Source organism: Rousettus aegyptiacus, unplaced genomic scaffold (assembly GCF_014176215.1).
Source record: "Rousettus aegyptiacus isolate mRouAeg1 unplaced genomic scaffold, mRouAeg1.p scaffold_m13_p_12, whole genome shotgun sequence".
Taxonomy (NCBI): domain Eukaryota; kingdom Metazoa; phylum Chordata; class Mammalia; order Chiroptera; family Pteropodidae; genus Rousettus; species Rousettus aegyptiacus.
This window is the reverse complement of record NW_023416287.1, coordinates 55,512,856-55,525,924: the sequence shown is the minus strand read 5'-3', so window position 1 is coordinate 55,525,924 and position 13,069 is coordinate 55,512,856. Positions and strand designations below refer to the sequence as shown.

At 38.7% G+C, this 13,069-nt stretch overlaps 1 protein-coding gene and 1 pseudogene across 1 annotated transcript in view; one reads left to right on the top strand and one right to left on the bottom strand.

The window, feature by feature from the left end:
- COLEC12 (collectin subfamily member 12) overlaps positions 1–13,069 on the bottom strand; it is a 171,200-nt gene that overhangs the window by 21,339 nt on the left and 136,792 nt on the right. The window contains exons 4-5 of the mRNA XM_016164546.2: positions 9,660–9,758; positions 7,659–8,705 (exon numbers count right to left, since the gene is read on the bottom strand). Of these exons, the coding sequence (XP_016020032.2) occupies positions 7,659–8,705; positions 9,660–9,758 (1,146 nt within the window). The remainder of the gene's footprint in view (positions 1–7,658; positions 8,706–9,659; positions 9,759–13,069) is intronic.
- Positions 9,440–9,558, top strand: LOC118610519 (annotated as a pseudogene).

Genomic DNA, 13,069 nt, shown 5'->3' with positions numbered 1-13,069 from the left:
AGTTCCTTTGTGTAGTTGAGAAATAATGTCCTAGAGATTAATAGTGGGGAAGGTGGCATTTGTTTCCTTATAATGGATATAGCAATCGTGAAACAATATGGAAAATAGGCCAAAACAAAACAAAACTTCTAATTTATTTGGAATAACAACAAAAATAAGTAACTTCTGAACTATTTGTGTTTCATGTTCTATATTTAGTCTTAAGAAATCCAAATAATGGAAAAGATCTGTGGGCAAACTCAAGTGCTTTAGAAGTTTTTTATCCTTAATCTACGAATCTTGCCAATAATCAGTGTTTCTCAATTACTCACATCTGGGGTTGGTGTTATACTTGTAAGTTGTGGGAAATGAGTTTACCTATGTCTAGGAAATAGTGACTGTTCAGGGGCTTGTCTTCCTAATTTGACAGACGGATGTGCCAGGGAGCTGTATTTCTTCTAGAACTCCTTCCTATGGTTTCTGAAAAATTCCAAAGACACACAACTCTCTTTTCCTTTCCTGACTTGAAACTATGACCTCCCTCACCAGGTGTGAAAGATTTTCATTAATCTTTGTTTCTGGGGAAGGGTACTTTATGGTGTTCAGCTATTTCCCTCTCAACGTTAAGTGCTTCTTGAATGTCTCCCTTTGCTCCACATAGAAGCTGTAGCTTGATTTAAGAACAGCATAAAACACGGATCCCAGTCAGCACAAAATACCAGCAGATGCTCATTGCCAGATCTTGGAGAAGGGACTAGATACTGGGAGAAGATGCAAGGTCTAAAGGTCTAAAATCGTTCTTGTGATGCGTTTCTCAGCTGGTTTAGCATAAAAACTGAATTTTTCATGTGAAGCACTATAGGTTATCACAAATAGGTTACCTAAGACAAGGTTTAATATTTATGACTGCGGATAAACTCCTGGCATTCACATAGTTATTGATGCCTTCATCCACAGCTGCCCCAGCCTTGGGAAAAAGCATCACAGCTAGGGCAAGAAGCCTGTACTCTGCCTTCGGATCCTGGGCTATATGTGAAAATATACTCGAGGTGTCCCATACATAAGAGAATTCAATCATCTATATACTTTACTCATTAAAAATAAAAAAATTGATATTTATTTCTTTTCAAAATTACCGAGTAAAAAGTCAGCACCGGATCCCCCTAAAAAGTAGATTATGAGTGCCAGGGGTATATCTTTCTCTTAAGACCTGGGATGCTAGTATTGCTTTATTAGCATCTGGATAATCCCAGGCTTTTAGGTCTTACTGACTCTTTTATTGAGTGGTTGTTGAGGTAAAAATAAAATGAAATAAAATGAAAGCCACTCTTAGTGTCTTAAAACTGAAAACATTGAGATAAATGATGGGAATATATATGAGCTTGTGCAGTAACGACTTGAGTCCAGAGTTCAGAGAATGGTTATGCTACACGTGGAGGCATATGTGATGTCCCATACAGAAGCGCATTTGAAATTTGCTTTCATGGCTAAGTGGGTGGTTCCCTGGCTCGGGATCTGAAAAGCTAGGATATCTGTGTTGCTGGTAAAGCAATCACAAGCTCCAGAAATGCCCAAATATGATCTCCGAGCAGCCTATGTATGCAATACCAGCAAACCTCCGCGTGTTCCCCAGACTCCACAGCTGGGAGCCTTGAATACCCGATTCCTCTAAATAAGCAGCTGGAAGAGGATGGAAGACTTTAAATAACTGTGCTGTTTCTGCTTTGGCAGCCAAACTGCAGGCTTTGAGAAGGACCCAGCCCCATGTCCCACACCTGAGATAAGTTTCCAATTTGTTTTCCAACAAAACTGCTGGTGCTTAACAGAAAGTAGAGAAACCACTTTAACTCTTACTGTCATTCAAAATTTTGGAGACTTGATTTTAAAACCAAGAGTTGTAAGGTTGGAAGAACAGAGAAAAATAGTAATATAATCTGATGCATTTTTCTTCTCATTTAAAAATCTACTTTGAATATAATTAATCAAACGTTTATGAAACACCTACAATATGAAAACATCATTCTGCTTTACTGAGGTGAAAAGGAAAGTACAAATTAAAGGTACATTTAATAGGTATTATTGGGCAATCATTTTGAAGAATTTGATTCTCAACCTTGTGTTTAAGATAGGCTTCTAGAAAGCCATGGAAGCTCTTTATTATAAGAGTAAGGTATATTTAAACCACCGTTTCTCACCAACTGGCCAGAGTCTGCTTCCATGCCTTGAGAATCCCTGCTCTCTAGGATCCCCACACAAGCAGCCTTGTCTGAGGACATGTATCAAGAGTGGGTGAGGCCAACAATGAGAACTGAGGCTTCCTGGCTGATCCACTTTGCTTTGTCCCCTGTCCTGCTTTATTACCCATCTTTTCATCCTTCCTGTGCATCTCTCAAGGTCCAGCTCAGATGGCAATCCCTTACTGATGCCTTAACCAATTGCTCTCCTGAACAAAAACTCTCTCACATTTCAACCTTCCTGAACGTGACATCTCTTCTTCTGAGTCATGACAGGGCAGTAGGATGCCACTGGAGGCATGGGTTTGGGATCTAGAGTTTAGCACTGTCTGCCATTTACTAGCTGCTTGACCTTGGATAAGTTACTCAGGTTCTCTGGGCCTCAGTTCCCTCCCCTGGAATGGAGAGTGCTGGTAATTCCCACCTTAAAGAGATGTAACAATGAAAGCTCAGCACTGTGACTGGTATATTGCAGACACTCAATAAGCATGTATGAAAAAAATGATTGAAAGCTACTTGTTGGCAGCACCTGAGATAGATTCCTTTTCAGGGCTGGGCACCAGAAAGCCAGCGGAAGTACTTTGGGACCCGAATCAATCTTAATCCTGTCAGTACAATTTTATTTCTTGTACCCATGAAGCTGTTGTTTTCCACTGTGATGTATTGGCTGGAGCTAGAGCAAAAGTGAAATTTTAATAGGAACTGAATTCAGGTATGAATATTACCTAACTCCCTACCAGACACTGTACTAAGTGCTTTATTTACATTATCTTATTAATTCCTCATAACTCTAACAGGTAGGTGCAGATGGGGATAGAGGCTCAGAGAGGAGGAGGAACTTGATACCCATATCCAATTCCAATTCCAGAGCTCTTCTGTTCTCACCCACTAAATCCCATGCCTCTCTCAGAAAAGCAGATGCAGGAAACCCTCTGACTGTACTTGGAGGATGCAACTTACACTCTGCATACCTTGCAGAGGAATAGCTCAAAATGTGAGGTGAACTTCCCACCTAAGAGTGTGCATGAGGGATGAAGTCCTCTGTATATGTAATTAGTATAAAAGTCTCTACATTATTTGGAACATAAAAAGGTAAGGCTTTAAAATTTTTTTTTTAACAAGGTTTCTGATTTACAAATATAGAGATAATTGTTGTTGGGATATACTACATGATTTAATATTTATTTTCACATTTTCGTTTGCTTCAGTGCAATTGGTCAGCGTCAGCTTTCACTTCTTAACAAGGCAAACATCTCATATGCCTGAACTGCGTACCGTAAGCATTAGGGTTCTATAAGTGCAAGTCACCAAGAATTTCCAGAAAGTATCAGAGTATTTTGAGCCTTGCAGAGGCAAACATAACATAATCTAATGTTAATCCAATCCTGCTCTATCCTGCTTGATCCCATTCTTTCCTCATCCCCAGGGACAAGATCTGCTTAGAGAGAAAAAGAAAAGGCACTCGAGATGAAGTGTGGAAGGAAACTCTTGCATTCAGAAACAGTTCTTTCTCCAGTCTCTTTCTCTTGAAATACCTAGTGGGCATTTCTGTTCTGGAGGAAGTTGAACAGCTTGAGTTGAAAGCAGGTAACTTGGTTGGCTTGAGAAGTACTCAGGTTAACTCACAGAAAGTGCAGGTAATGATAAGACCAAGAATAAATGTAATATGGGAAAGCATATGTGAAAAAGAGAATATTCAGAAACCAAGATCTGAGGCATTTCAGAACCATTGTGTCAGAAACCTCATTCAAATAGACATCTCCACTTAATGTTTGAATGAGCCTCCTTTTTTTGCACCTCCCTGGTCTGTACCACAATCCACTTCAAGAGACAGCCTGTTCTCTCTCTCAGTCCCCACAGCCAATCCAGCTTTGTCCAGCCATACAAACCAGCCCTTGGCCCTATATTCAGTTTTTGTCCACCTCACCTCCACCTCTACAATATACAAGTGCCTCTTGGCTGTTCCTTTGGGCTTGGGACACTGGGTAGGAAATTCCAGGGTCCCGGGTGCCAAACAGGGTCAAGAATGGGTTGTCACAGGCTCTCAGGGCTCACAGTCCTTTGAGTCTGTGGATTCCTTTGCTCGGCAGGGCATGGCCAGAAGAGACCTGTCAGAGCCTTCCACAGCAGGGCCCTGTTGTCTGGGGAAGGGCAGGCTGCCCTTGAGTCTGCCTCCATGACTCTGCCTAAATTAGACTTACTTCCTTCCTCTCCACTTCTGCCATCCCATTCTAAGTCACTATAATTGGTCCATATCTTCTCACTGGACCCCCTCCATACTCACTCCACTATAATGTACTCTCTCCCCAGCCCCTCAACAATCTTCTAAAAATATAAATCGGGTCATGTCACCTTACTTAAAACCTCTTCCTCACACTTAGAATGAAATCCCAACTCCTTACCTCACAGACATCCACAGGGGCAGCCGGGAGCAGAGAGGAGGGGTTTGCACTTCCGGGGAGTATCAACGGGGTCAGCAGCATGGGCTTTAGCATCACAGCCCGGGCTCAGATCCTGTTTAGCTACTTATTGTTTCTTAAGTTTCAGCAAGTTCCTTGAACCTCTCTAAGCCTTAGTTTCCTCATCTACAAACTGGCGATGGTTTTATAAGAAATTGCCTTATAGAGCAGTTGTCACAACTCATTGGGATGGTTTGTGAAAAGCATTTACTCACACTCAATGTTAGTTGATAAAAATAATTAGAACAATGAAACATTAACTAATTTAAAGCCAGGGTCTGAATCTTCAACCATGAACTTTTCATACACATCCTCAGTTGATAAGCTATGCTTTATGTAAACTAAATATATCAAAAGTTTCCTTTTATAAGAGATGTTAACAATTAAACCATTAGGATAATTAAACTATGAAATTCATAGCTAGAAACTCTCCTAAATATCATGATAGGATTATCTAAGGTATTATTATTCCAAGACACATTTAGAAAACTTATTTTATGACGTTGCAGATCTGCCTCATTCTGAATTTAGGCAGAGAAAAAATAGGAAAAAGATCAAACAGGGAAGAACTTTCTCATCATTTGAAAGCCCACGCCTTATTCATTGTATGACTTGTACCAATATCCCTGACTTGCAGCTGTCCAGCCCGTCTAGAGTTTGGTCACCCCTACTGTTCACGGAAGCCATTATATTTTCAGGCAACACCAATTTTTGTAAGATCATATAAAATTAAAATTTATATTTAATGAATATACTAGTCTTTGTTTCATCCTCTGAAGCTCCTCAGATGTTATTTAAAATCTCTTCCACATGATACCCTTTTTTTAAAAAATTTATTTTTTTATTATGGTGACATTGGTTAATGAAATCCAGTAAGTTTCAGGTATATAATTTAGTGGTACGGGGGGTGTGTGTGTGTGTGATGCATTGTGTATTTACTGCCATGATAGCCTTTTAAATAGTTGTAGACAGTTGCCTTGTTCCCCACTAAGCAGTCTCTCTTCTAAGTTAAAGTTCTCAAGTCATTCAATCCTTCTTCATAGCACATGGTTTCTGGGGTTGTCTTGCCATACTGAACTTTCACCTCCCTCATCCTGGGTGTTATATTTTTATTGATATAGTCAAAGATCACATAAGCTTCCTTGGTAGACACATTTAGTTGCTCACTGTCAACTAAAACCTCCATGCTTTTTATGCGTACTTGCTCTAAGCCATGCCCTCCCATTAACATTTGTGTTTGGTCTTTTTTGTCCACAAATGGGACTTTATACATATATTCCCTACCTATTTCATTTTGTTGGCATTGTTTCACTGTTTCAGCCTCTCCAGATCATTTTGAATTATGATTATATCACCATTAGCATATACTTTCATGTCACACAGGTCATCCATATCCTCATGCTAGTCACTGACAAAGCTGTTGACCAGGGCCCTGCCATCTGCCACTTAGACCTGCCTCCAGGCTCACAGGGGGCTCATTAACTACCACTATTTATACTCAGTCATTCAACCTGTGTGGCAGACATACCCCAGGTCGATCCCCAATGACTCATACTCTTGTGTAATCCTTTCCCCTTGAGTGTGGAACCTGTGATTTGCTTCTAACCAATAGAATAAAGAAAAGGTGATGAGATGTTACTCCCTTGACTAGGTTATATTATATAAGACTCTGTCTTATCAGACTGGAGGGAGACAGACTCTGTTGCTGGCTTTGAAGAAGCTTCAGTATTTTGAGATGGCAAGGGACTGTGGGAGGCCTCTAGATGCTAAGAGCGGTTTCTGGCTGACAGCTACCAAGAAAATGGGAACCTCAGTCTTACAGTCCCAAATGAGATGGAGAGATGGATATTTTCCCCATTCAAGCCTCTGATGTAACCACAGCCCCTCTGTTAGACTGCAGCCTGGTGAGACCCGAAGCAAAGGACCCATCTAGGCCATGCCCAGACAACTAACCCACAGAAACTGAGATAATAAATGGGTGTTACAAGCTATTGAGTTTGTAGTAATTTGCTATGCAGCACAGAAAATTAATACCACCAAAAACCCCATATAACTATTTCTCTATCTTGTTAAGGCTGTCACTGTAAAAAGCCTTGGTGAAATCCAGATATGCTATTTTTCATTCTACTAATTTAAACAATCTAATAATTGTTAATGTGAGGAAATGTTAGATTCACCTGCCTTCTTCTTAGAAAACTCATTCTGATGATTGCTGCTTCCCTGAAAGTTCGCAAATTATCCTTTTAATAATCTCTTATCAAATCTTTCTTGGGTTGGCCAACCATCCTTGCTCATGACACTTGGAAATAGAAATCTCTTAGTGGTAACTCCATGACCTAAAAGAATAAATCTTGCTTCCAAAGGAGCCCAATTGACAATGCCATCTAATTATTTAGGCACTGAGGAAATCCAAATTAACCCATCTTTATTCACTAAATATTGAATGAAGGGCCTTTAAACAGTGTCCACAAATTCTTAGTTACACATCTTTTCAAGACATAGGGCTTAATTCCCCTCCCCCTTGAGTGTGAGTTGGGCTTAGTCACTCATTTCTAGAAACAGAATATGGTAGGAGTGATGGCATGTGACTTCTGAGGCTAGATTATAAAAGGCACTGTGGCTTTTTTCTTGTTCTTTCTCTTGGATCACTGGCTCTGGAGGCAGCCGGCTGCCATATTGTGAGGACGCTCATGCAATTTCACATGGTGAGGAGCCTAGGCTCCTTGCCAAGAGTCATGTCAATGAACCATCCTGGAAGCAGGTCCTCCAGTCCCAGTTAAGGCCTCAGATGACTACAGCCCTATATAATATCTTGACTGCAACCTCATGAGATATTGAGCTGGAACCATTCAGCTAAGCTGCTCCTGAAATCCTGACTTTCAGAAACTATGAGATAATGAATGTTCATTGTTTTAAATTGCCAAGTTTTAGGGCAATTTGTCATAGAGCAATAGATAACACAAACAAATTCAGAATTTTCACTCACCTTGTAGTATTGTAAAATTCTTGATGAGCTGACCATGCTTGGAGTCCACCAGCTTCATTTCCTCCATAATCACTGATAAGTTGGCTACTTCAGTGTCTAACCTTGACCTCATCATATCTTGTTGCATCCTGAGAGAAACAGAATCCAAACGGATATTGGCCAATGTGTTATTCAATGAGGTCAGATCATCCGTGTGTTTGGTCAGGGTATCTGTGCAAGTGGTCCTGACTTCATTCAGATTGCTGGTCAGCGTCCGCAGGTGGTGGGCTGTGTAACTGATATTGCTAATGATGTTCACGATATCTGTCTCAAAGAGTTGGAAGCGTTCCTCCAGCTGGCTGAACTTGATGGCTGTTCTGTTCTCTGCATCCTTGTGTATATCCTGCAGGTCTTTCAGGTTCTGCTCGTTGGCTTGTGAGGCCGTGGTGATGTTGTCCATCTGACCTGTGAATGAGCTGAGCTGGCTGTTCATATCCTCCAGGGTATCATTGTTGGCTTTGGCCAAAGCAGTGTTATTGGCAGCCAGCGTCTGCAAGCTCTGGACTTTCTCCTTCAGCCAATCAGTGTCCTTCTTGGCTTGAAGGAAAACCTGCTGCAGATTTTGGAAGTCGTTCTTGATTCGCTGGATAGCCTGGCTTGTGTCATCCACAGACCGCTGCAGGTTGGTGATGAGGTTCCTCTGCTGCACCTGGGTCAAGTTCAGATTGTTGAGGTTCATAATGACCACGTTATGAGAATACATTTGGCTCTGCAAATTGCCCTGCAGCACGCTGGTATCTTGTTGCAGATTTGTGACATAGCCATTATATGCCTGGAGGGTTTTGTTTACAGTAGTAATGAGGAAAGAGTTATTCTCTAAAGTTTCTTTCAGTTGACTTTGCCTGTCCACCAGTGCATCCCCACTTGCCTGTAACTTCTCCAGCATATCTTTGTTCTTGCTGGTCTTTTCCATAATTTCACGAAGTTGTTGTCGAAGATCCAGAATGTCTGATCTGAAGGTAGAGAGTTCTGAGTTGGTGCTTATAGCTTTCTTCCCAGTTTGGTCCCCTGGAATAAGATATATTTGTTAGTTAGATTGGTGATATGGAGAAGTGTTTAACTGTGGTTAAAGATCCTAAAGAGATTTAACTATACAGTATGTACTGTATTTTAGATATAGAATTTGTGGTATATGCAGACTGCTCTGCATTAGTAAAATCCACATCTCTTAAAACTGGGTGCTGGCGAATTGGGAAGGGTGCTGAGTACCAGGACTGACCAACTTGAATGAACATTTTCTCAAATTGGGAAGGGATATTTACTTGATTCTAGAGTACTGGGTAGGGTGAAAAGAAGAGAATAAACTCTTTGTTTTTTGTTAAATTCACCCAAATTCCTTTTTAAAAAAATGAAAACAAAAATTAAAGGATAGAATAGGCTGGAATCTTTTATTTTTAAAATTAATTTCTATAATTCTTCTATGTAGTTTAAAATAATTTAAATAATAATTTACTAAGAATTTTATAAAAGAGTATTTAGTAAAGAGTATTTGTGTGTGTGTGTGTGTGTGTGTGTGTGTGTGTGTGTGTGTGTGTTTATCAGGATTGATATTCAGATTTTATTTGGCACATGATTGTGGTTTCTCTTTTGGAGGGGATTCAACTCCAAAATTGGTCTTTAACTTAAAAATGTACAAGTCTTTGAGTTAAATCATCAGAAAGGATTCAACACACAATACAAACATTTAATGTCTTTTTGGGTAAATAGGCGTTTACAACAACATATTCTAAAAAGCCATGGTCACTATTGGCCATGCTGTGCTGAACATGCCTGCTCCTATCTGATCTTAGAAGCTAAGCAGGGTTGGGCCTGGTTAGTACTTGGATGGGAAACCACCTAGGAAAACCAGGTGCTGTAGGTATATTAAAAAAAAAAAAAAAACCAAAAAAACAAAAACTGTGGTCATTTATACTAAGTAGAGTCAGGGGATTCAACTTTATGATTCACTCCCATTCAGATTACCTAATTTTTTCAGGTCGCTTTCCACTGCTGTGAGCTTGTCATCATAGGTTTGGCGAGATGTCTCCATGCCACCGGTAACATTGTCCATTTTCTCTACAACTAAGATTTGGAAATCACTGCATTAATATACATATCTGCTCAAATTTTATTTTTCAGATTCTACAAGAGATCATTTCATTATAGAATAAAGGAAACAGACTGAAACAACATAAATGAAATCAAATACTGTGGGGGAAAGCCATTCTTTTAGAAAAAATGAGTTATTTGTCTCAAAACCCACTGGCAGTTTACTTGTAAATAGTTTTGTTATTGTTGTTGTTTTTCAGTTTAAACAACAAACATTTCTCACAGTTCCGGATGCTTGGAAGTTCAAGATCTAGGAATTTACTCTTTTGGTGTCTGTCTGGTGTGAGCCCATTTCTTGGCTCATAGATAGCCATCTTCTCACTCTATGTTCACATGGCTTTTATAAAGACACTACTCTCATCCATGAGGGCTCCACCCTTATGACTACATCACCTCCCAAAGGCTGCTATTCCTAATACCATCTCATTGGGTATTTCAATATATGAATTTTAGGACACACTCAGTCCATAGCGCATACCAAGTATATTGAAAACAATGGAATGATATTAATAGCAGAATGGAAATGAATATCCACAAACATGGGAAAGTTCAAGAACACAGTCTTCAACAACCACTGGGTCAAAGAAGAAATCAAAAGGAAAATTAGAAAAGGTCTTGAGACAAAAACAAAACACCAAAATGCATGAGATGTAGCAAAAGCAGCAATAAGGGGATAGTTTATAGCAATAAATGCCTATATTAAAAAGGAAGAAAGACCTTAAGAAAACAACCTAACTGTACACCTCAAGGCACTAGAAAAAGAAAGACAAGCTAAGCCCAATGTTAAAATAAAAAAGGAAATAACACAGATTAGAGCTAAAATAAATGAAATCAAGCATAAAGAAATAATAGATAGAAATTTAAAAAAAGGGTTTTCTGCAAAGACCAAGAAAATAGGTAGACCTTTACCTAAGAAAAAAAGAGAAAAGACTCAAATAAACAACATCAGAAATAGAAGAGTCATTACAACTGATTTCACAGAAATAAAAAGATTTTTAAAAACTACTATGTACAGTAATACAACAAAAAATTGGATAACTTAGAAGAAATGTATACATTTTTGGAAACATTCAACCTACTAAAACTGAATCATAAAGAAACAGAAAATCTGAATAGACTTATAGTATGGAAACTGAACCAGTAATCGAAAACTTCCCAATAGAGAAAAGCTCAGATCAAATGGCTTCAGCAGTAAATTCCACCAAACATTTAAAGAAGAATTAATGCTAATCTTTTTGAAACAATTTCAAAAAATTGAAGAGGAGAAAACACTTTCAAACTCATTTTATGAGGCAAGCATTACTCTGATACTCAAGCTTGAAAAAGACACTATAAGAAACAAATACTAGTAAGCCAAATTTAACATTACATAAAAAGGATCATATACCATGACAAAGGCATAATTGGAGCATCATTCAACTGTATTGAAGATCTGTTATACTCAGGGTTCTGCATATGCTCTGGCAAGTTACACTATTCAGAAGCTGAGTCTGTGCCTTAATTGATTATTAGAATAAAATGTTTCCATGGACATTTTGCATAGGACTAAAGTTTATGGATCTTTTAGTGTAGATCAATGTCTCTATGGATATTTTGGATAGGACAAATGTCCTGCAAGCCATAATATAAGGGTTCTAGCACCTAGCAAGCCATCAATAAATCCTTCCTTTTCCACCTCTTTCCCTTGGTGTACTCATTTTGGTGTTATGGGCTTCAGTTACCTTAATAAATTAGGGGGAATGATCTCTGAGGCAACATTAAACTTTTTAATTCATATGATTTTTAAATAAATTGAAACTTTTAATAACAGTCTGTAGGTCTATGAGTCTACCGCTTTGTGTAAGATGGATCGAAAGTCCCTGCAGAAATTAAACCTAACTAAAACAGGGGAAGTATAGATTCACTCATATTACAAAGATCGCCTCGCCCAAATTCCTCACTGCCCGAGTCGCTGTGTTTACTGTCACTAAGGCTACAAGAGTTTGTTTACACAAATTTATTTGTAAACTTGAGAATTATGTTTTTAATTCTTCTCTTGATTAAGTATTGCCTTGGATGTTTTAAAATTTGTTTGGAACTAATTTATAAATTTTTATGTATAATGAAAGTCCTCAATCTGTATTTTTTCCTATGTAGATATTCCCCAACTTAATGATTTTTTGACTCTACAATAGTGCAAAAGTGATACCCATTCAGTAGAAACTGTGCTTTAATTTTGAATTTTGATCTTTCCTGGATAGTGATGTGTGGTACAAGACTCTCTTATGATGTTGGGCAGTGGCAATGAGCCACAGCTCCCAGTTAGCCATATGATCACAAAGATAAACAACTGATACTCTACAGTATATTTACTGGGTTAGATGATTATGCCCAACTGTAGGGTAATGTAAGTGTTCTGAACATGTTTAAGGTAGGCTAGGCTAAACTATGATAGATTAGGTGTATTAAATATATTTTTGACTTATGATGGATTTATTGGTATGTAACCGATGGAGGAGCATCTGTAGTAATTTCCAAAGACGGAGTCATAACACTGTGATCACTTACAAAATTTAATCAATCATCATACTTCCTACTATTTTTGGCAGGTGGGACTTACCTATCTAGCAGGAGAGCCCATAGCAAAGAACACCTAGCTCAAGTCTATACACAAAGTCTTCATAGAATAGTGTTTGCCATTCTCCGTCACATGTTCCACTACTGAGGCCTGAAAATCTGCTTCTCCTTAGTGACAAGTGAGTCTGTACTTTAACAGTCCCCAAAAAGATGCCTAAGTGGGTTTCCAAACAATAATTTACAAAGAAGACTTTTTAAAAAACATTTTCTCAATTACACATGATAGGGAAAGTTAGTGATACAGTGTTAAATAAAAACTTCTGTTATAATTCATTCTCAGGAGGCAATAATTCTCTATGGTTATGGGTACACATTTATCTTTCTAAAATGTCTAATAAGAATATATTTCCCCAAAAGTGCGTTCCTGAGATCCAATCTCTAGCAACTTGGAATGAAGTCTGACTGTCCTTTTTTGCTATTGACAGCTTTTTAAAATAATGACTTTATTTTTTTAAAGCCTTAATATGTTTTGTACATTAATCGCGAGCCAATGGCTCCAGTTTATTGTATTCATTAACTGCTCCACCCACACATGATTGTGTGAGAAGATTCTCCTGGTTTCTGTCAGGAAATAGAAGTACGGTCCCATGTGTCTGAATGACCTAAAGTGAACCAGCTCTGAAGTTCCCAGCACCTTCTCTGGAGAAGGACGGCATGCTCTCCCTCAA